At 40.3% G+C, this 22701-nt stretch overlaps 1 protein-coding gene across 1 annotated transcript in view; it reads right to left on the bottom strand.

Annotated features, from left to right (window-relative positions):
• The window catches only part of Suz12 (SUZ12 polycomb repressive complex 2 subunit), a 53260-nt gene extending 31588 nt beyond the window's left edge, over nucleotides 1-21672 (bottom strand). The window contains exons 1-5 of the mRNA XM_017795219.2: nucleotides 21146-21672; nucleotides 18570-18616; nucleotides 18426-18490; nucleotides 12298-12366; nucleotides 914-963 (exon numbers count right to left, since the gene is read on the bottom strand). Coding sequence (XP_017650708.1) covers nucleotides 914-963; nucleotides 12298-12366; nucleotides 18426-18490; nucleotides 18570-18616; nucleotides 21146-21437 — 523 coding nt within the window. The 5' untranslated portion in view covers nucleotides 21438-21672. The remainder of the gene's footprint in view (nucleotides 1-913; nucleotides 964-12297; nucleotides 12367-18425; nucleotides 18491-18569; nucleotides 18617-21145) is intronic.
• Between the last annotated feature and the right edge of the window lie 1029 nt (nucleotides 21673-22701).

The raw sequence follows: 22701 nt of genomic DNA, 5'->3' as shown, positions 1-22701 counted from the left end.
ATAGAACCCAGGGTCTTACCCATGGCTAGGCAGTCATGCTGCCACCAAGCAAAACCCTCTATTCCTTAAGCTTTTTCTTATTAACAATTCCAATGAAAGTTTTGCATCTTTCTAATAAAAATTTTATTCTATTACATAAGAGGATAGGATATCACGTAAAATGGACAGACAAGCATCTTATCCATTTTCTTTATTATTTGTTTCTGTGCATGTGATAATGTGGAGGTCAGAGGACAACTTGTGAGTCAGTTCTCTCCTTCCACCATGTGGGAAGTTCGGGAGATCAAACTCAAGGCTTGGCTACAAGCACCTTTAACTGCTGAGCTACCTCAATAGCTCCTTATCCAGTTTTAAAACAATGAAAACTTCCAAGCATGCTTTCAGCTTTCACTGAAATTAACATAACATACTATATAATTTTCTTAGTTTAATACTCAACTTTTTGGTAGTGGTAGTTATTTCAGTTGTTTATTGTTCTATCTGAAAACTTAAAAAACAAAATATCCAAACCAAAGCAACTATTATGCAGGAACATAAACTCAATGCTATGTTTATGCAAAATGGATCACATTGAGGAATTTCTTAGATGTAACTACTTAAAATTTTTATCATTAGCTTTTTTTTTTTTTTTAAAAAAAAAGATAGGGTCTTACTATGTAGCCTTGGCTGGCCTGGAACTCACAGAGATCTGCCTGTATCTGAGGCTTCCTAGCTAAGTCCTATGATTAAAAGCATGTGCCACCACTCCTGGATTTTTCATCATTAGCTCAATAGTAGACCAGTTTAAGAGGGACCCCAGGTTCAATCTCTAGCACTGAATAAAACAAAAATCCCCAAAACAAAAATTAGTGAACAAAACAATTTAAAACAAAAAAGAATTCAGAATCAACATCTTTTTCCATTAAATACTTACCATTTTTGTGGAAGAAACCAGTAAATGTAAGCTGCAAATGAGCAGACAAGCTAAATAAAACAAACAAACAAAAAATTATCACTTAATATTCTGTAATAAATGTCTAGACCTAACACTGAGGTCTGGGGGGTGGTGGCACATGCCTTTAATCTCAGCATTCAGGAGGCAGAGGCAGGTGAATTTCTTTGAGTTTGAGGCCAACCTGGTGTACATAGAGTTCCTAGATCAGCCAGAGTTAAATAGTGAGACCTTGTCTTCAAAGAAATAAACAAACAACACTAAGATCAAAGCTATTTCAAGTAACTGATACATATCTGACTTTCTTTGTTACTGAGGCTTATAATTTGATGTGCTTCCCCTCTTACTTGCCACAACCAAATTAGAATGCCTAGTTCCATAAAAACAAAGTAAAGCTGGCGGCACATACCTTTAATCCCCACACTTAGGAGGCAAAGGCAGGGGAATCTCTGTGAGATAGAGGGCTAGCCTGGTCTACATAGTGAGTTCAAGGCTACAGGGAAACCCTGTCTCAAAAAAACCAAAAACGCCAAACCAAACCACTCTCCCAAAATAAATTTAATAAAGTAAAATAAACCAAAGGGAATCATGATTGCTACAATCTTAGCACCCAGGAAACAAAGACAGTAGAACAGAGTTCAAAGACAGCTTAGGCTACATGCTGAGACTGTCTCAAAAACCAAAAAATTCCCACAACCAATGCCCTTACACAAATCACAAAAACACAAATAAACCACAAAACACCAAAGGAGTAAGGTAAAAAATATCCTGACCACCAAATCAGATTCCATAATCCATGTGCTTTAGTGTTTGTGTTAAAAAAGTAAAAAGTTTTCCATCATCCCACTTCACAAAAGGAATTTTGGATGTTTGACTATTTCATCTTTCCTATGGTGGTAGGGATCATGCCTAAGGCCTCAAGGATGAGAGGCAAGTGCTCTACCTCTGAGCTACACCCCTAGCACTTCAAATGATCAAAACAAAGGGAATTTATTCTTCCTAACAAATGATACAGAACCATTATACTTCAACTAGGAGCAAAATACACATTCACAAATTTGCTAAGTCTATAATTTACTCTTTCAAAATGATATTTTCACAACAAGAGCTAAAGCTCTACAACAAGAAATGGCAGCATGAATTAGTGATAACTTTTAATTTGAAAAATAGCTATTAGTAACAAAAACTAATAGAATGGGATACTGTAAACAGAAACATCAACAGGTTTTTGTAGTTCCTTTAAACTACAAAGGAACAATAAAGTTTATTGCTACCTACCTACCTTCCCTCCCTCCCTTTCTTTTCTTTTTTTGAGACAGGGTCTCCCTATAGCCCTAGCCAGCCTGGAATTCACTATATAGACCAGGGTTGTCCTTTCACAGAGAACCACCTGCCTCTGCCTTCCTGAGTGCTGCGATTAAAAGCACACTCTACCACACTTGGCTGTTGCTATTTCTATGGTGTCACATAGAATCCAGATTACAGAATACTAAAGAGAACAGATGGTAGGTAAGAAAAACGTATTTACTACAAAGAAGAATTAAATAGCAGTTTCAGGACAACAAGGATCAGGAAAAGATTCTTATGATGGTTAATATTAAATGTCAAAGCTGGGTTTGTTAGCCTTTAGTCCCAGCACTCGGGAGGCAGAGGCAGGCAGATCTCAGTGACTTCAAGGTCAGCCTGGTCTACACAGTGAGTTCCAGGCCAGCTGGGGCTACAGGGAGACCCTATCTCAAAAAGACCAAAAAAAAAGGAAAAAGTCAAGTCGAACGGACTTAAGAAGATTAGTAAAGCACAATTCTGGGTATGGCTAAGATAGAATTTCCATAGTAGATCCTGAAGGCTACAACATAATGAAGAGACTACTCCCCCGATGACCCTGCAATATCCTTTCTCTGCTTCCTGGCTATCATGATAGGAACTATTCTATCTCCATACCCTGATCACCATGATGAACTGACACTTCTGAAATCAGGAGTCAAATTTCTCCTTATCTTGGGTATTTTGGTCACAGTCATGCAAAAACTACAAAATGTAGGGTGTTTAGTAGTTTTCTTAAATGATGGTGACACCCTTGGTATTTTTAGAGAAGTGGGAATTATAGAAAGATAGTGAGGCTACAAATGTTAAAAAGCAAATAATGACTGAAAATTAGAACATAATGTAAAAAAGAAGATGACCTAGAACATTTTCCAAAGACTTTTCTACTTTTCTAAGATTGAGAAATTAGAGGCATATGAGTAAGACCTTTTTTCAACACATTAACAGATAAGGATTACCTTTATTTTCTTAGTGGAGTAAATCATGAAATTTGTTAAAATCCTACAGGGTAGGGGTACTGGCATTTCATGAACAATACTAAGGAAAGAATGCTAGGGTATCAGTAAATAACAAAATGACTGGAAATATGAAAAGATAAGGATGGTAATGAAATTAGAATGCATAAGATACAAAGGAAAAACTACAGCACTAGGGAGATAGGCAGGTGGATCTATGTGAGGTTGAAGCCAGCCTGGTCTAAGAGTGAGTTCTGGGCCAGTTGGGTCTACAGGTCTTTAAAAAAACAAAACAGGGGCTGGAGAGATGGCTCAGTGGTTAAGAACACTGACTGTTCTTGCAAAGGACCCAGGTACAATTCCCAGCACCCACATGACAGCTAACATCTGTCTGTAATGCCAATTTCAGGGAATGGAAACCATCTTTTGATCTCTGTGGGCAACGCATGACAGGAGTTCACTGACATACATGTAGGTAATATACTCATACACATACACATAAAATAAAAATAAAACAAAGAGGTTAATCAGCCTGGCCTGGTAGTGCATGCTTGATAGTTTGGTTCTCAAGGAAGAAGAAGGAAGATCAGGATTTCAAAGCTATCACCGTGTCATGGGCTATACAAAAAATTCACAGTCAGCCTCGGATATATGAAACAAACAAAACGAATAGTTCTGCAAACTTGAGTTATTAGCATAATGTATCACCATAAAGCAATGTAAAAAATTAAGAGTTAAGATTTTAGAATTTTGGGCCGGGCATGGTGGCACACGCCTTTAATCCCAGCACTCAGGAGGCAGAGGCAGGCGGATCTCTGAGTTCAAGGCCAGCCTGGTCTACATAGTGTGTTCCAGGACAGCTGGGGCTACAGCGAGACCCTGTCTCAAAAAAACAAAAAAAAAGGTGTTAGAATTTTTTAATAGACATTTAACATTGCAAACCAGGTATAGTGGCACATGTCTATAGTCCCAGAATTTGGGAGGCAAGGCCATCAGGATCAAAAGTTTAAGACTAAGCCAGGCATGGTGGCAAATACCTTTAATTCCAGCACTCCAGAGGGACAGACAGGTGAGATTGAAGCCAGGCTGGTCTATTTAGTGAGTTCCAAGTGAGTTGGGGCTACACGGAAACCTGTCTCAAAGACTTAAAAAAAAAAAAAAAAGAAAAAGAAAAAGAAAAACGCCAGGCCCGGTGGTTTATGCCTTTACAGGAGGCAGAGGCAGGCAGATCAAGGCTAGCCTGGTCCACAGAGTCAGTTTCAGGACAGCTGAGGATAGAGGGAGACCTTGTCTCAAAAAGGAAAAAAAAAAAAAGTTTGCTGGGTGTGGTGGCACAGGCCTTTAGTCCCAGCACTTAGGAGGCAGAGGGAGGTGGATCTCTGTGAGTTTAAGTCCAGCCTGGCCTACATAGTGAGTTCCAGGCCAGCTGGGGCTATAGGGAGACAGTGTCTCCAGAAAAAAAAAAAAAAAAAAAAAAAAAAAAGTTCAAGGCTAGCTTAAAACTGAAAGAGGATCAGCAAGATGACTCAAAAGGTAAAGGCAATTTGCTGCACAACCTGAGTTTAATCCCCAGAACCTACACGAAGGTAGAAAAAAAGAGAATCCACACCACAAAGTTGTCCTCTGAACTCCATTCTCTGGCTATAACATGTGTGCAACTATGTACACACACACACATACATACATATACATACACACAGAGAAATAGGTGCCTTGTAGCACAGGCCAGCTTCAAACTCACTATGTAGCCAAGGACCCTCCTGCCTCTACCTCTTAAGAGAGGTGATTGCAAGTATGTACCACCACATCCAGCTTCATTTCATACCAGGTTTCCACATAAGGAAAAAGTTGGGTTTTTTTTTCCTCTCCCTTTCTCTTATCAGTCCTATCAACTGTCTCCTCATTTAAAAATAGATCAGATAATGAGAAAGAATAGTCAGGCCTAGCTGGTTTTAGGTTGTAAAAAATGACCAGGATAGGCGGGTGTGGCGGCACATGCCTTTAATCCTGGCACTTGGGAGGCAGAGGCAGATCTCTGTGAGTTCAAGGCCAGCCTGGTCTACATAGTGAGTTCCAGGACAGCTGGGGCTACAGGGAGACCCTATCTCAAAAAGACTGAAAAAAAAAAAAAAGAAAAGAAAAAAAGAAAGAAAAGACCAGGATAAGGCATGAGGATTATCTAAGCATGAGAGCATATGCCTTTAATATAAGCACTGTGGAGGCAAAACCCAGCAGCTCAATGAGCTGGAGGCCAGTTTGGTCTGCATAGGGAGTTCCTGGCCAGCCAGGACTACATATGAGAACTTGTCTCAAAACAAAAATTTTGTGCTGGGCATGGTGATGCACACCCATAATCCCAGCACTTGAGATGGAGACAGGCGGCTCTCTATGAGATCAAGTCAATCTAGTCTACATAGTGAGTTCCAGGCCAGCTGGGGCTATATATAGGGAGACCCTGTCTCTATGACTCTGACGGTGGCAGGTATAAAGCTTTATTTCTAGAGTCATAACTGCATTAGCTCAAAATAGGACTCTATGTTGTTCAATGGTAGATACGTCTATTTTTAAAATTTATTTATTTTGGGTATGTCTGTATATGGGCATACACATGCCATGGTGCATGTGTGGAGGTCAGAGGACACCTTTCAGGAATCAGTTCTCTCGTACCATGTGGGTTCTAGAGATCAAACTCAGGTCATCCATTTTACTGTCTTAACTTTCCTTATGCATTATATCCTACAAAGTATAAAGATGAACTGGTAACACACTAAAGTCTACTATTCTAGAATCTGAGGGCTCAAAATACAGGGTTTAGACATATAAGTAGGAAAATTTTGCCTGGGGGATGGTGTGTGTATCTATTATGCATAGAGAAACCATCTTCCCAAACTGTGAACAGTAATGAATTATTATAACCCCCCAAATTATAAAAGTAGTGGTTTTTAAAAACTGTGCTTAAGATGGCATATGACTATATTTTGAGCACTTGAGAAGTGAGGATAGAAGGATCAGAAATTCAAGGTCATCTTCAGCTACATAGGGCATTCATCAGAGGCAGCCTGTTCTCAAATGAACAACAAAAAGACAAAAACAAACTTACAGTCAGGACAGGAGTGTTTAAAAAGGAAAGGTATGAGGGAAAAAAAACCAATTAAAGAAGCCTGAACATATAAAAATGAAACATTATCTACAAAACAGAAAGGAGAAAAAAAAATTAATGCAATAGCTCTTAATTAAAATAATTTCATTAGACAATGGATATGGTGGAACACACTAATACGGGCACTCTGCAGGCAGATCTCTGTGTTCAAGGCCATCCTGGTCTACATAGAGTTCCAAGACCAGCTAGGTTATATAGTGCAATTGTGCTGGACAGTGTCAGTTGTCAACTTAACATATCTGGGATGAAAGAACCTCAACTGGGGAATTTCCAAACTGGCCTCTGAGAATGTCTATGAGGCATTTTCTTGATTGTTGAGTGATATGGAAGTACCCTGCCCAATGTGGGTGGTTCTGGTTTTCAAAGGAAACATTGGCTGAGCACAGGCCAGAGGATGAAAGTAGAAAGAAGCATTCCTCTGTGGTCTGTGATTCAATTGCTACCTCCATATTCCTGCCCTGGCTTCACTCAAGGATGGACTGTGATAAGATGTGTTAGCCAAATAAACCCTTTCCTCTTCACGTTGGTATTGGTCAGAGTGTTTTACCACAGAAACAAGAGAGCTATCTAAAACAGAGACCCTGACTCAAGGTGCAGAAATAAAGCCACATGTGGTGGTGCATGACTTTAGTCTCAGCACTCAGGAGGCAGAGGCAGGCAGATCTCTTTGAATTCCAGACCAGCTTGGTCTACAGAGTGAGTTCCAGGCCTTAAAATGCATGAAATTTAGTTGGGGGGCGGGGGGCACAGATAGGGAAGGGGTCTAATATGATAAAGATATATTGTATAAAATGCACAAAAATTCATTAAAGTATATTGTATAAAAAAATTATAAACAATTAAAAATCCCAACTCAAATGACAGCAGCGTCTCCTGTTGTATACTTTCATGGCTTCTCTGTACTTTTCTTTCCCACCATTTATTTATTAGAGGTACAAGTTTTTCCCTCCTAAATAAGTTATATAAACGCAGATGTGTTTTGCTCATCATTATATCCCTAAGGCTTAAGTTGGGACATGGGAAATGAAACACACTTTTCCCACTCCAAATACTGACAGACCTTGTTATTGTACAAAAAGATGCTTACCAAAAGGGATGTTTAGAAAAGGAAAATAACTCTAAAGCTTAAGTTTTAACAAAATCGAAGCGTGATAAAAAGCCCTTTGAGACAAGAAATGTTGAATGGTAGAGAACTTGTCTAGCAAGTACGACCAGGTCATTGGTTCAATCCCTAGCAAGGTAAACAAAACCACCTAACTACAAAACCCACCTAACAAAGTTTTACTTCAGCAGGATATGACGGTACATATCTGTGATCTCAGCATTTGGGAAGCTCAGGAAAGAGGTTAGTATATTCAAGACCAACCTGGGAAACAGCAAGATCCTCTCAAACAACTGGGGGGAAAAATTACAAAATAAAAAAGCTCTAGTTCAGGTAATTTTTCCAGGGATTTCTTCAGTAACTAATTTAAACTGAGAGGACAAAGGAAAGGCATTTTATTTCGTATGTGGTCCTATAAGTCTACAAGACACCTTTGGAAAAACTCCAGTTTTCTAATTTTTACATGATGTGCTTGCACTTATAAGAATTCTGATTATTAAATCTCAAAAATGGTAGGACTGATAGCTTAAGAACTCTTTGGCATCGTAAGAGAATGGACAGCTACAGAATGGCAATTTATCCTAATAAGCCACAGTACTTACCACAGATTCACAACAAGAATACCAAAATCAAGAGTTAAGGATGTAAGGTAGCATTCTAAAAAGGAAATAAAGAGTGGTGGTACACACCTTAAATCCTAGCAGGAAGGAAGCAGAGGCAGGCAGATCTCTGTGAGTTCAAGGCCAGTCTGGGATTACAGGGAGACCTTATCTCAAAAAAAGACCAAACCAAACCAAACCACACCAAAACAAAAACAACAAAGGAAATAAAGGGGTTGGAAAGATGGCTCAGTGGTTAAGAGCACATATTACTCTTGCTGAGGATGGGTGTTTGATTCTCAGCAGCCACATTGGGTGGTTCCACCTGAAACTCCAACGCTAGAGGATCCAGTGCCCTCTTCTGGCCCATGGGTACCTGCACTCACACAACACACACAAAAATCTTTAAAAACAAAAACAAAAACAAAAAAAAAGGTAGATGTTTAAGTATATGCGATCACACCAAAAAAGCAAAGAGAAACATCAGGAAAAACCTGGGAAGGAGGGATGACCTTGGGAAGTTCCTAAAAATCTATTAGTGCCTTGAAGTTTTCAGATGCTATATTTCAAAACAATACTAATTTGCATAAATGACAGTTTTATCATTGAATTTTAAAATCAAAATGATAGTTCTAATCTATTGTTACAAATTAACAGCTTGGGGCTGGAGAGATGTCTCAGTGGTTAAGAACATTGACTCTCCTTGCAGAAGACCCAGGTTCAAATCCCAGCACCCACATGGCAGCTAACAACTGCCTGTAACTCCAGTTCCAGGGGATCTGACAGCCTCTTCTGTCCTCCGAGGGCACTGCATGACATGGGTGCACTTAACTACACACATACACATAAAATAAAAATGATAAACTGGGCATGGTGGCGCATACCTTTGATCCCAGCACTCGGGAGGCAGAGGTAGGCGGACCTCTGAGTTCAAGGCCAGCCTGGTCTACATAATGAGTTCCAGGACAGCTGGGGCTACAGAGACCCTGTCTCATAAAGGCCAAAAAATAAAAAAATAAAAGCAAATTAACAGCTTAGAGAAGTAAAAATCATGACATGGACCCATGATTTTTCTGCCAGTAATTTTTTTTTAACAAATCTCTCCAAATATGTAAGATATCTTCAAACCTAAAGTATACCAACTTGTTTTGCACAGATGAATGTTAAGATTTTGGTTCAGTTTTTAATTTAGTCTAAATTTCAAAATTAATTTAGGCATTTGATTAACTAGATTTTGGGTTGTAGTACTGTCATATTTTTGTGAAATCTAGATAATCCCTTTGAATTCAGGGTAATGAATGCACTGGGCCTGAGAAGAGATAGTATTCTCTGAAAAGTACTGAAAGAATAGGAATTGCTGTGGAAGACACCAAGAACAACACTGTTGAGCAGATACAAATTCTAATTAAACTGAATGAGATCTCCATGTCTGAGGTGACTTAAGATTTTAACTTCTAATTATTGCTATGAAACAGACTTGCATTGTTCTAAAAAAGAATTTGACAAAAGATTTTGTTTGTATTTAGAACAGGGTCTCCCCGTAGCCCTAGCTTATCTGGATCTACCTTTGTAGACAAGGCTGGCCTCAATCTGAGCTCCCATTGTCTCTGCCTCCAGAGTACCAGGATTAGAGGCATTCATCCCTATGCATCCCCATGCCTGGCTCTTAACAACAGATTTTATTTAATTATTTATTTTTTGGTCTTTCTTTTTTTTGGGACAGGATCTCTCTGTAGCCCCAGCTGTACCAGAATTTACTGTGTAGACCTTGAACTGGCCTTGAACTGAGAGATCTATTGCCTCTCCTGGGACTAAAGGTGTATACCACCATGCCCAATTTGACAATAGATTGTATATACCAAGCTTTATAGCAACAGAATTATAAACTGGCATCTAAGGTAGTTACAACCCCATGTCATAAGTTAGTAAAACAGACTACAGAGTGAGTTCCAAGTCAACCTGAGCTAAGATGAAACCCTGTCCCAAAAACTTAAAAGAAATAAATAGGTAAAACTGATAGAGGAAAACATGTTAATCTCTGGCATCCTTGTGGGTTGTTCATGCATTTGCACACAAATACACATATACACACACACAAAATTGTAAGCAAGACTCATATAATCCTCTGATATTTCTGTAAATTGCTCTTGAAAACACTGGGTTAAAAGTTAAAAAATTATCAGATGAACAACTGATTAGAAAGAACTGACCCATCAATGTACATTCCTAATACACATTTGTTATTAATGGTTATCAAAGACTATGTCACAGTGAGATAGTAGCAGGGTTTAGTAATGGTGAAACTGAGTACAGTTAAGGAAAACAAAGGGGGGCCAGCAAGATGGCTCAGTATGTACCTGTCGTCAAGCCTGACAACCTGAGTTCAATCCTTGTGGACCCATATGGTAGAAGGAAAGAATCAACACCTGCAAACTGTCATCTGACATCCACCTATGCATGTACTACACTAACAAATAAAATGTTAAAAAAAGGTTTTTTTTTAAAAAAAAGGAAAATAAATGGTTCAAATCTCATTATTGGCTCATTCTTCCTTTAAACTTAAAAAGTATAGAGGGTAAATTAGTAAAGAGAAAAGATGCCAGATCATCAGATCAGGTTCTGACTACAGTCTATAAAGAAGGCCCTAATGGGGGCAGGGCATTATCAGTCTGTGATACTGGTAACAGGCCTTGGGATCAATTTCCAGCACCAGCAACAAAAAACTAAATAAAGTTCTGTAGGATCTGTAGATTTCTGTCAAGGTAAGGTGACCAGATAAGCACCTGGAATTAAGAAAAAAAAAAAAAAAAAAATTTCTTTTGTCTTTTTGAGACAGGGTCTCCTTATAGCCCCAGCTGACCTGGAGCTCACTATGTAGATCAGGCTGGCCTTGAACTCAGAGATCCACCTGCCTCTGCCTCCCAAGCACTGGGATTAAAAGTGTGCCACTACACCCGAAAGGAATGAAATTTAAGCAAAAAATAAGAGTGTGCATGCACTAAAAATATTCTCACTTCAATTTTATTATATAGTATACAGACTTGGTAAAGATTCAGGATCTTAGCTTCTTCTAGAACTATCATATTTACTTATATCCTCTGGACTAGACATGGAAATATAAACTACACTTCATACCGTAAGAAACTACAAAAAAGAGGGATTAAGACTTGGGCATGATGATACACACCTTTAGTCCCAGCATTTGGGAGGGAGAGGCTTTGAGCCCAAGGTTAGCCTGGTCTACATAGTTAAGTTCCAAGTCAGTCAGGGCTATATAGTGAGCCCTGTCTCAAACTATAAGTCATCAAATGAGAAAACAAACTATTAAGTGTATATTCTATCTTAATTGGAAAGATAAGATTTAAATTTCCTGAGTAGCTAAACATAGTGGCATGTGGTTGTCCCAGCACTTGGGAAGCTAAGGGAGGAGGATCACTAGTTTTAGGCCAGACTGCATATACAAAGCAGAACTATCTCTATACACAAAAACTTCAAGAGAAAATGAAAATATACTGTGACAATTTTTCCACTTCATTTTTTTTAGGGAAAAGGGATCACAGGCTCAGTTGTAGAGCACTTGCCTAACATTCACAAAAACCTATATTCAATGTCCAGCACAGGAGCTGAGGGATAGATGGTTGGGGATGCATCCAGAATTTCCAGTTTCCATGTTCTCTTTAAAGACTGAATAAACACCACCATAGTTTCTGTTTCTCTATGAAATATTTGATTTTCCTTACATATCAAAGATAAATTGAAGCATACTATAAAGAGATACTAAACTAGTAAGAATATTTAGAAATTAGTTCTGATTATATATTTAAAAACTTCTAGTAAGCAGATTCTATTGAAAAGGTCAACTTTCTGAAACTATTGAGAAATGTGTCAGAAACTAAGAATATTTGCCTAAGAGATAAAGGGAAGGAAAAAATGGGGGAAGGAGCCTCTCTCATACCAGAAACTGGTAAGAGATACACAATGAAGAACACATCAGTCTTACAAAACAGTGAATTCTCAACATCAGAACTTATCAAATTGAAATTAAAGATTCTCTGCCAAAGATGCTATAGAAATTAATCCCTTACTTGTATATGGACCTGGAACAATTGACTAAGGTTTTTATAACTCCTAATAATATTGAGGTAATCACTAGGGAAATGGTTACTATAATGTTCCTTCTTTCTTCAGTATTTCACCACTTAATGTAAACTGACAGATCATCTTACCTATGAGATTCTTGCTCTCCTTTCATTTTCTCTACTTTTGATAACATATCGTCAACTTTAAATGCTTTCCTGGAAGAAAGAGATAAACAAAATAATCATTTCTCAACTGGGAAAAAAGACAAATCATATTATAGTAGGCAAGATTGAAATTTGATTTTGATTATTTTAAGATAAATTAAAGATTAACCATAACAATGAATACTATTGAGACAGTCTGTTATATTACAACACACATGCATCCAAACCCCATGATGAATGCTATTTTCCATGAAACCTTTGGCAATTATCTCCAAGTCAATTCTCCTTACCCATGGCATTTGATTTTTACTTGTTTTCAAAGTCCCCTACATGTAAAACTTGTGTAAATATTTTATTTTTCCTACTAGATTATAAGTTCCTGAAGGGCAGTGATACCTTTTCTTCAAGCATATGGTTCTGTCAAAGAAATCCAAGTATGTAATTTTGGAACATCCACAATCTATAAAGCAACCCAACAAAGAAGTACGGGCACCATCAGATAAAAATGGATAATCTTTTTAGATCCTTTTTTTGAAACGGTCTCACTCTCATTGTCCGAGCTGGACTTGAACTCAAGGAAACCCTCCCACCCCAGCCTCTCAAATTGCTGGGATTAGACTTGGAACCATATTGCCTGGCTTAAAAATGGGTGTTCTATAAAATGCATCTAACAGTCATAAAATATCCTCGAATCTTATTGGCAAAGTTTGTTTTTTTTTGAGACAGGGTCTCCCTGTAGCACCAGCTGACTGGGAACTCACAGAGATATGCCTGCCACTGCCTCCTGAGTGCTGGGACTAAAGGTGCACACCAGCACACCCAGCTTCAATCTTTGTTTATTCTTGAGAGAGGATCTTACTATGTGGCTTTAGATGGCCTATGTGAGCCCCGGCTAGCCTCAAATTCAAGGCAATCTTTTTGCTCCAGCCTCTTGAATTGAGTACTATTAACAGACATTGGCCACCATGCCTGGCTTGACTTGCCTAAGAGAAACAAGGTGGTTTTTATTCCACAACATAAAAACTTAACTGAACTCTCCCAAAGCAATTAAAGATTGAATGGATTATCAAACATGCCTCATCATAGTTTTCAAAGTGGGCTATGATATGTCTAGTGATAGAAGCTAAAAATGTAGCCCCGTGTAATTTGTTAATTGGAAACCAATGTTTCTCTTCACACTCATATATTCTCTTCAAAGTTTAGTGTATTCCACATTCACTTATAGCTTTATAATGCTTGTGTGTAGATAACAGAAATTACAAATTTATGGATAGGCTTAGTCTTCAAAACCAGCTTTTCTTCTTTTTGATCTTTCCAAGTAGCCCACAGTGGTCTAACACTTAAGATCCGCCTTTCTGTGCCCTCTGGTACCTGATAACAAAGATATATGCCACCATGTCTGGCCAAATACTCAACTACTATAAGAAAAATGATCAGTAAAGAAGTGTTACTGTAAATACATTACAGTAAAATATTGGTACAACAGTATTAAGCACAAATAAATAAATAAATAAATATATATTTTGGGGAGGGTCTTTTTTGAAACAGGGTCTCCTTGTAGCCCCAGCTGTCTTGGGACTCAGAGATCTGCCTGCCTCTGCCACCCAAGTGCTAGGATTAAAGGCGTGTGCCACCAGCACCTATATTTTAAGGAGAATAAAAATACTCTACACTAATGAACAATCTTGATTTTTTTTTTTTTTTTTTGGTCTTTTTGAGACAGGGTCTTCCTGTAGCCCCAGCTGTCCTGGAACTCACTATGTAGACCAGGCTGGCCTTGAACTCACAGAGATCCGCCTGCCTCTGCCTCCCAAGTACTGGGATTACAGGCATGCACTGCCTGGCCAAATCTTGATTTTTTTAAAAAATATTTCTCTCTTTACATCTAGAACTGAAAACATCAATTTTAAAGTTTTATTCTATAGAGCAGAGTAAGAAGTGCTTTAGAAGGATAGTAATACATTTTTAATGTTCACAGGCAAGAGAAGAAGAAAAATGAAGGACTCAGGCTAATTAGAGAGAATAATTCAGTAAAACACTAAAAAGCTACCATTTAGGAGAGGTTTTTAATTACTGGAAACATTTAAGAACAGTACTTAGATTTTTATACTAACTAAAAAGAAATTCAAGTTTTGTTTGTAAGGATGGTAAGACTTCTAAAACTTGGGGCTGGAGAGATGACTCAGCAGTTAAGAATACTGAATGCTCTTGCAGAGGACCCGGGTTCAATTCCCAGCACCCACATGGCGTCTACAAACTGCCTTTAACTCCAGTTCCAGGGGAATCCAAAGCCCTCTTCTGACCTCCACAGCCTTGGCAAGACACGAGTGTACTCACATACATGCAAGCAATACACTCATACACATTAAAACAAAACAAAAACCCCAAAACTAAAAAACTTCTAAAACCCAAATCATCTAACACTATGGAGTTTGTTTTGTTGAGATGATATCGCACTATTTAACCTGTTCTGGAACGCCCTATGTAGATCAAGCTGGTCTCAAACTCAGTTATCTACCTGCTCTGCCTCCCAAGTGTTGGGATTATTGGCATGGCATCAAATTATGGAGTTTTATATAAGAGAAACCAGTAAGAAAACTGAACAGTAGTAACAACAATCTGAAAGAGATAAAAACATAAAGACAACCCAGCTTCCTTAGGAGAGAGAGAAAAAAAAAAAGGCACTACATAAGCAATGATAGAGATGCAGCATCTTCCCCAACACCAAGCATTTCTTTAGAAATGCAATACAATAGCTCAGATTTAACAGAGGAAAAAGGTCATAAAGAGGATGATTAAAATTTCAATAAATTTCTGGAAAAAAAAATTTGGGAGACTTTGGAAACAACTTACATGGTATCTAGTAAAATGTTATTAAAATAAAAGATGGCTTCACATTTAGTCCCAGCACTCGAGAGGCAGAGGCAGGCAGATCTTTGTGAGTTCAAGACCAGCCTGGTCTACACAGCAAGTTCCAGGCCAGCTGGGGTTACAGGGAGATCCTGTTTCAAAAAGACCACCCTCCAAAAAAAAGGACTGCTTTCTTCAGGAAAGTGTGGAAGTGGCAGGCATATAATCCTAGTACCCTGGAGTGGAGTCTGAGGCAGAAAGATCACAAGTTCTAGCCCAACTTGGGCTCTACAGTGAAATCCTTTCTCAAAAAAAAAGGGGGGGGGAGCCTTTCTTTTCATTTTTTAATTTTACTATGTCACAGTAGTGTAAGTCTATGGAATTTATTTCAGTGAAGTAAGATTAAAATATAAGATGAATTTAACAAACATATTAGAATTAGTAGTATGACTCCAGTATGACTTCAAAGAAGGTAGTAAGAGGGCTAAGGATGCCGTGTATGGTGGCTCACCAGCACTTGGGAGACAGAGGCAAGCCAATCTCTGTGAGTTCGAGGCTAGCCTGGTCTACATAACAAGTTCTAGGCCAGCTGGGGCTACAGGAAGACCCTGTTTCAAAAAGACCAAAAAAGAAAGAAAAACCGGAAAAAAAAACACAACTAAGTTCCAAAATCATCAAGAACTGCCCATCACTGCACTAAATCTGCTACCTTTCAAGGTTACTAACTTCTTTGAAAACAGCATTCATCTGAAGATACAAGCTACACTATAGTTTGTTAAAAATTTGCCTTAAAATCCTAATGTTAGGAATAACAAGAGAAGGAATTCCTACATATTTTTGTAAGGAAATAATCTAAGTGGTATTTAAATGTTTCTTGGCTAGCAAATTACTTCAAAATTCCCCAAAGACGGTTTTTAAAACCTAAAGGGCAGTAATTAGAAAACCTTGGGGATGGGGGCTAAGGCAGGGTCTCTATGTAGCTAGCCCCAGCAGCTGGCCTGGAACTCAATTATGTAGACTAGGATGGCCTTGACCTCACAGAGACTGGCCAGCATTTATTTACCACCAAACTTTTAAGTCTCCATTAACTAGTATATAACACATCCCACAGTGGAACAAATAGTCTAATAAACAAGCACAACTCAAAAGTGATAAACATCTATTTTAAATGTGTATTCACTTCTAAAATTATTATCAGGCAGTATCCTAGATAATAAGTCAACTGACTATTTAAAAACCTAAACGAAGCCAGGCATGGTGGCACGCACCTTTGATCCCAGCACTAGGGAGGCAGAGGCAGGCAGATCTCTGCAAGTTCAAGGTCAGCCTGGTCTACATAGTGAGTTCCAGCCCAGCTGGGGCTACAGAACACCCTGTCTCAAAAAGACCCCCCCCCCAAACTTAAATGACAACCCACAAACTAAGAATGGTCTTTACAGATAAGAGTTGGACTGATCTGACTGCCAGCGGTGGTAGCACACGCCTTTGATCCCAGCACTGAGTCAGAGGCCTGTGATCTCTGTGAGTCTGGGGCCAGCATGGTCTACATATTGAGTTCCAGGCCAGCTGGAGCTACAGGGAGTCCCTGGTCTTACAAAGACAAAAACAAAAAGTTGAGCTGATCTGACAGAAAACATTCTAAGCCAACTGTTCTTGCATTTCCACCCCCAAAATAAAAGGGATTCTGCATTTCTCATTAGTAGGTTTGTATTATAAAATACTGTACTTTGTATTCCTGTATACTCAAATCCATCAATAAAACATTTGTGAACATTTTCTCTTTATTTAAGCACATATATAATATTCTTGATTTTGCCTTCTGGTCACAAAATCTAAAATATTTAATATTCCTTTAGCAGAAAGAAGTTTGATGAACTTTTAAAGTGCTCAGCAACTTCCACCTATTAATTTCTTTCCCTTAGCTCCCTCGATTGCTAAAAGACAAATAGTCTCACATTTCAATGCTTCAAAACATAACTATGATCTATAAATCTGTATCCTGCTATAGAAATGTGATGCCTACATAGTAACTGGGACTCTCCCAGGGAATCTAGTTTCAAAGTGTATTAACAGCTTAATGGTTTTTATTAAGTCAAGACTATTTAAAAAAAAAAAAAAGCTAGGCATGGTGGCTCATGCCCATAATCCCAGCCTTGGGAGGCTAAGGCAGTTTGAAGCCAGTCTAGACAACGTAGTCAGTATCTATCTAACAAGATCCTGCCTCAGAAACAAAAAGACTACATTAATACTAGACACTAAACTACAAGCTCTCTTTTAATTTATACCTTGTTCATTTGATATGCTCAATAAATAAAATTTTGCACGTAGGTGAAGAAACGTGCCTTCCATCATTACAATTTACTAGTGAATGTCATACAGCAAAGTTCTGTACCACATCTTCCAATTCCACTTCAAAACAAGATGATCAAGACATCTTGTTTATAGAGAACAATCATCCTACTGACATCAAAAGTATTTCCCCTTTAGTAAGAATACCACCAAAAGATAAGTGACTTACCAAATCCATTAATATAGAAACTAATAATTTATTATTAGACATAAGTAATTTAAAATTAACTGTTAAACTTTATGTCTCAAAGACAAGTTACCCTGGGATCTTTAGAAATTATTTAAATGGTAGACATCAACCAAACTTGAAAACAATTAGGAGCACAGAGTAGAAAACATTAGTCAGTATAATCGTTTCAAAAATGATACTACTAAGCCCAGCAAGGTGGCACACACCTTTAATCACAGCATTGGGGGGGCAGAGAGGCAGGCGGATCTCTAGTTTGAGGCCAGGTTGGTCTACATAGTGAGTTCCAGGCCACCTGGGACTACAGGGAGACCCTGTGTCAAAAAACAAAACAAAACAAAGAAAAAACAAGGCCAGGCCTGGTGGCGCATGACTTTAATCCCAGTACTCAGGAGACAGAGGCAGGTGGATCTCTGAGTTTGAGGCCAGCCTGGTCTACACAGCAAGTTCCAGGCCAGCTGGAACTACAAGGAGACCCTGTTTCAAACACACCACAAAACAAAGATACACACACTCACCAAAAAAAAAAAAAAACAAACCCAACAACAAAAAGATATTACTAAAAATCATAACAAATTCAACTCTTGCTCTTTCAGTTTTCATACTTAATCTTTAATTAGAACTTTTAAGGCAAAATTTTCAAGGACTCTCTCTTTAGAAATTCTCACCTACCCAAAACTTTCTGATAATTTAATCAGCTTGAAATAAAATTCTTAAAATGTACCTTTTGATGTTTGTTCTGGAGTTTCGATGAGACATGTAAGTAAGAGTTCTGTGCAAAAATATTGGCTATAAAAAATCAAAAATATTAGTTATAGATGAAGTTGTAAGAATGAAATAATATTGCTCAATTTCATTGACTACTTACCGCTATGAGATTCCGTGTTCGTAGAAATCTATAGATCTGTGTTGGTTCTAGGTAACAGGAAACAAAAATCCAAACATTATCCAAATGTACTTTTTTTTTCCTAAAAAAATATTTTATTGCCAGGCATGGTGGCACACGCCTTTAGTCCCAGCCCTTGGGGGGCAGAGGCAGGAGGATCTCGGTGAGTTCAGGGCCAGCTTGGTCTCCATTAGCAAATTCTGGCTAGCTGCGGCTACAGGGAGACCTTGTCTCAAAAAGACCAAAAAAAAAAAAAAGAGAGAAAAAAATTGTTTATTATTTTTATTTTATGTGTATGAGTGTTATGCTCACATGTAAGTTAAGTGCACCTATGTCGTGCAATGCCTGCAGAGGACAGAAGAGGCCATTGGATCCCCTGGAACCGGAGTTACGGACAGCTGTTAGCTGCCATGTGGGTGCTGGGATTCAAACCCGGGTCTTCTGCAAGAACAACCAGTGTTCCTGACTTCTGAGCCATTTCTCCAGTCCCCAAATGTACTTTTTAACTTGCCAGTAAACTATCAATGCAGCTCAAGCCAACCCAGACCATAACCAATATAAAACAGTATCTTATGGAAACCACTAAATATTTACACCAAGAAAGCACACACAATTAAGACTACAGGACGTTAATTCTATGGCAACATTCACAAAATTTCATCTATATATGTTTTAAACTTAAGGCTCTCTGCAATCTTGCTCTAAACCTTTTTCTTTCTTCACCAATACTGTGAAGAACCAAAGAGCACTAGTTATATTATTTAACTATTTATTACCCCTCTCCGTCCACAAAGTACTTTAAGGTAGCTAGCTGTATTCCACAAAAGAAGTTACACACTGATGCCAAACAAGATGAAAATTTCACTTTTTAACTAGCCACTAAAAGAATTTATAGTAAGTTGCCAAAATGGAATAAAACCATGTGTATATATATTATACAAATAGAATCAAAATTAGTATAAAATTCTCTGTATTTTAATGTATTTTGCTCCATGTAAACACCACTTCAGTATACAAATACTGCCTCCAACACACATTTCTACACAACTGATAGGTTCCCAAGACAATCTTTTTAATGTTTAAAATTAGTACTCTTTTTGAAACAGGGTCACTGTGTAGCCCCTGTGGCCTGGAACTCTCTATGTAGACCAGGCTAGCCTTAAACTCACAGGAATCACCAGCCTCTGCCAAATTAGTATTTTTTATAATGGATTTAAAAGAAAATACCACCATACCAATGATATTAGTGAATCATTCGAATTACATTTCTTTAAGCAATATTAAGCTAACTATGAATACCCACATTAATAATTATATTAAAGCACTTAAACGTCCAGAAACTGAGATCAATATTTGGGAAAATCAGATCTAGCTCTTAATGACTGCTGATTTCTTTCAGACAGACCCATCAGAAAGCAAATAGTAAAAACCATGTTGGAGGATTTATTTTCTCATAACATTTAAGAAGTTTTAAATTTCCACTTAATCTTCAGCTTAGTTTAGTTTCAAATTAAACTAAAAGGAGCTATTTTAGGAGATACAAACAGACATGTTTATGGGCTTTTCAGAGTTTTTGAAAGTATATTAAGGAAAATAACAATATCTGTGAATCAGGTTCAATATTTGTTTCAATAAAAACTGAAATTCGTTGTATTAAATTCCAATTAGAATGTCATGAAGCCCTAATGAAATGAAGAGTATTAAACAATGTACTACGTCTTTTCCAAGCACAGCTGATACCATGCCCATAACATATGCCACGGTTAATATTCTAAATAAAGACATTGGGGGGGGGCTGAGTTTATTCAAGTTGCCGTTAAATACTTAGCTAGAAGATCGCACAAATTACCGTGTCTACACAAAAGCAAAACAAAATAACCAGATATACTATTCATTAAAAAACCTTCATCTTATTTCTAGTCATAATGTTGTTTATAAATTCTATTGTTTGTTTCCAGATATCGTGCTCCCCTTTCCAAATAAGTCAGTTTCGCCCTCCAAGCATCCTTTAAAACAGAAAATCGAGGCAAGAAAACGCTCTGAAAATAAGACAACTCTGAGGTCGTCTCTGAAGACGCTCTCCCATTCTGTCTCAGTCTATGTACCCATAAAATGGGCGAATACGTTTGAAAAGCTTAAAGCATCAAAAGGTGCCATGTTATCAAGCAGTCCCGGTCTGTCCGAAGGCATTTCAGGCTCCTGACTATCCCGCCGTCTTTCTCGCACTCATCCCTGCACAGGCTGTATCCTGTCCCTAGAATCCTACAACTGCAGCCCCGGTACTTGTAGAGTACGGAAGGCATCAAAGAAAACCAGAACTCGTGCCGGATTTACCGGCCGCGCTCGGCTCAACTGTAAAGTCCTGGCCGACGAGCCTTCTCCGAACGTTCGGGAAGTCCAGGACCTGCCCGGACCCCGCTCGGACGTCGCCCCCGAGGCCCCGCGGCGGGTCCCGCGGATCCGGGACATCCCCCCGCTTTCTCCCTCCACCCCAAGTGCACCCGGCAGGGCCCGCCCGGCGCCCCGTCCCGTGGCCAGAGGTACCGCGCTACACTCACTCTCAAAGGCCTGGAGGAACAGCTCGTGGTCAGCCTGGACGTGCTCCATTTTCGGCTTCTTCACCGGTAACACCGCGGCCCCCGCTGCCGCCGCTGCCGCCGCCGCAGCCGAGGAGGAGGAGGAGGCGACCGAGTAACCGCCGCCACCGCCACAGCCCCCGCCGCCGCCGGATTTGCCGCCCGAAGCCGCCGCCGCCGCCACCGCCGCCGAACCCCCGAAGCCGCCTCCTCCGGACCCCGCGCTGGGCCCCGAGCCGCCCCCTCCCCCACCACCGTGCTTCTGAGGCGCCATCGCGGTTCCTGCCTCCTCCCCCCGCCAGCTACCCGCCGGGCGGCCCCGGAGAGTGAGCGCCTGTAGCACCAACCGCTCGGCCCAGCAGTCTCCGGCGGACCGAGGGGGGAAGGAGGAGAGAGGGGAGGAGAGGGGAAGGGAAGGGAGGAGGAGAGGAGGGAAGGAGGGAGGAAAAAAAAAGTGTCTCCTCAGAGCCCCGCTCCGCTTCGGAGGCCGCTCACCCTACCCTGGCCTCGCCCCGCCCACTTCCCCGCCCGGCGCTCTGATTGGCCGGCGGGAGCGCGCGCCGCCCGGCCGCCCAGCCCGTTGGCCCGCGGATACCCCCGTCAGTCACGCGGAGGCGCTTCTCGCGGAGGCGCGGCTTGGTTGGCCCGTGCGCGCTGCCGACCGCGGGCCCGGCCGCCTCTTTGAACTGAATTCGCGGGAAAATTAGGGGTCGGAGCGGCCTTCCTGCTGGCCCCGGTGCATTGTGGGCAAAGAGGGGCCAGTGCCTGGACTCGGGAGCCGTTTCTCGCCTTCCGAGCGTCGTCATTCGCCGCCCCCCCCCCGGGGGGGGTGCTGGGACCCTCGAAGATAGGCGGGCGTCAGGGAAACGGCGGGTGTGGGGCCTGTGAAAGGAGCCGAGACGCCCCGCGGACAGTAGAGCCCGCGCGGGCTCTGCCAGGGGCCTCCCCACGCGTGGGGTGTGCTCCGCTGAAGGCGGCCGCGTCCCTGTCCCCTCGCCGCCACGTGCCAGGCCTCCTGTGGCCGAATCCCGCTGGCACAGCCCCCGCGTGGCCTCGGCTGTGGTCGGACCGTGTCGGCTCAGCGAAATGGAACAAGTGTTCGGTGTAGGTCCGTGAGGCTGAGTCGGGTTGTGGCTTCTGAACGTGAAGAAAGTAGAGACTTGATTTACCCCCGCCCCAAACGGGTGATTCGAAGAACAGACACTTCTTGAGAATCTATTCATTTTATAGAAACTTGAGAGGACTCGGTGCTTTACCGGTCTTGCTTGCATAGTTGGTTGCATAGGCCAGATGTCATCTTTTGGGACAGGTTGGTTTACAGCTGAGCCAGTGCTCTTAAAGATTAGGATTTTAAGTTGGACAAAATGATCTTCAAAAATGTTCTTCCAATTCAAGTCCTGTGATCTTATGTTACATTAAAAAGAAGTGTTCCGGGGCTGGAGAGATGGCTCAGCGGTTAAGAACAGAGGACCTGGGATCGGTTCCTAGCATCCACATGGTAGCTACTAACCGTTCTTAACTACCGTTAGTTCCAGCAG

The sequence above is a fragment of the Nannospalax galili genome, unplaced genomic scaffold (assembly GCF_000622305.1).
Source record: "Nannospalax galili isolate Female #2095 unplaced genomic scaffold, S.galili_v1.0 scaffold8, whole genome shotgun sequence".
NCBI classification, from domain to species: domain Eukaryota; kingdom Metazoa; phylum Chordata; class Mammalia; order Rodentia; family Spalacidae; genus Nannospalax; species Nannospalax galili.
Note: the sequence above shows the minus strand (reverse complement) of the source record. Positions and strands in the feature narration are given on the sequence as shown.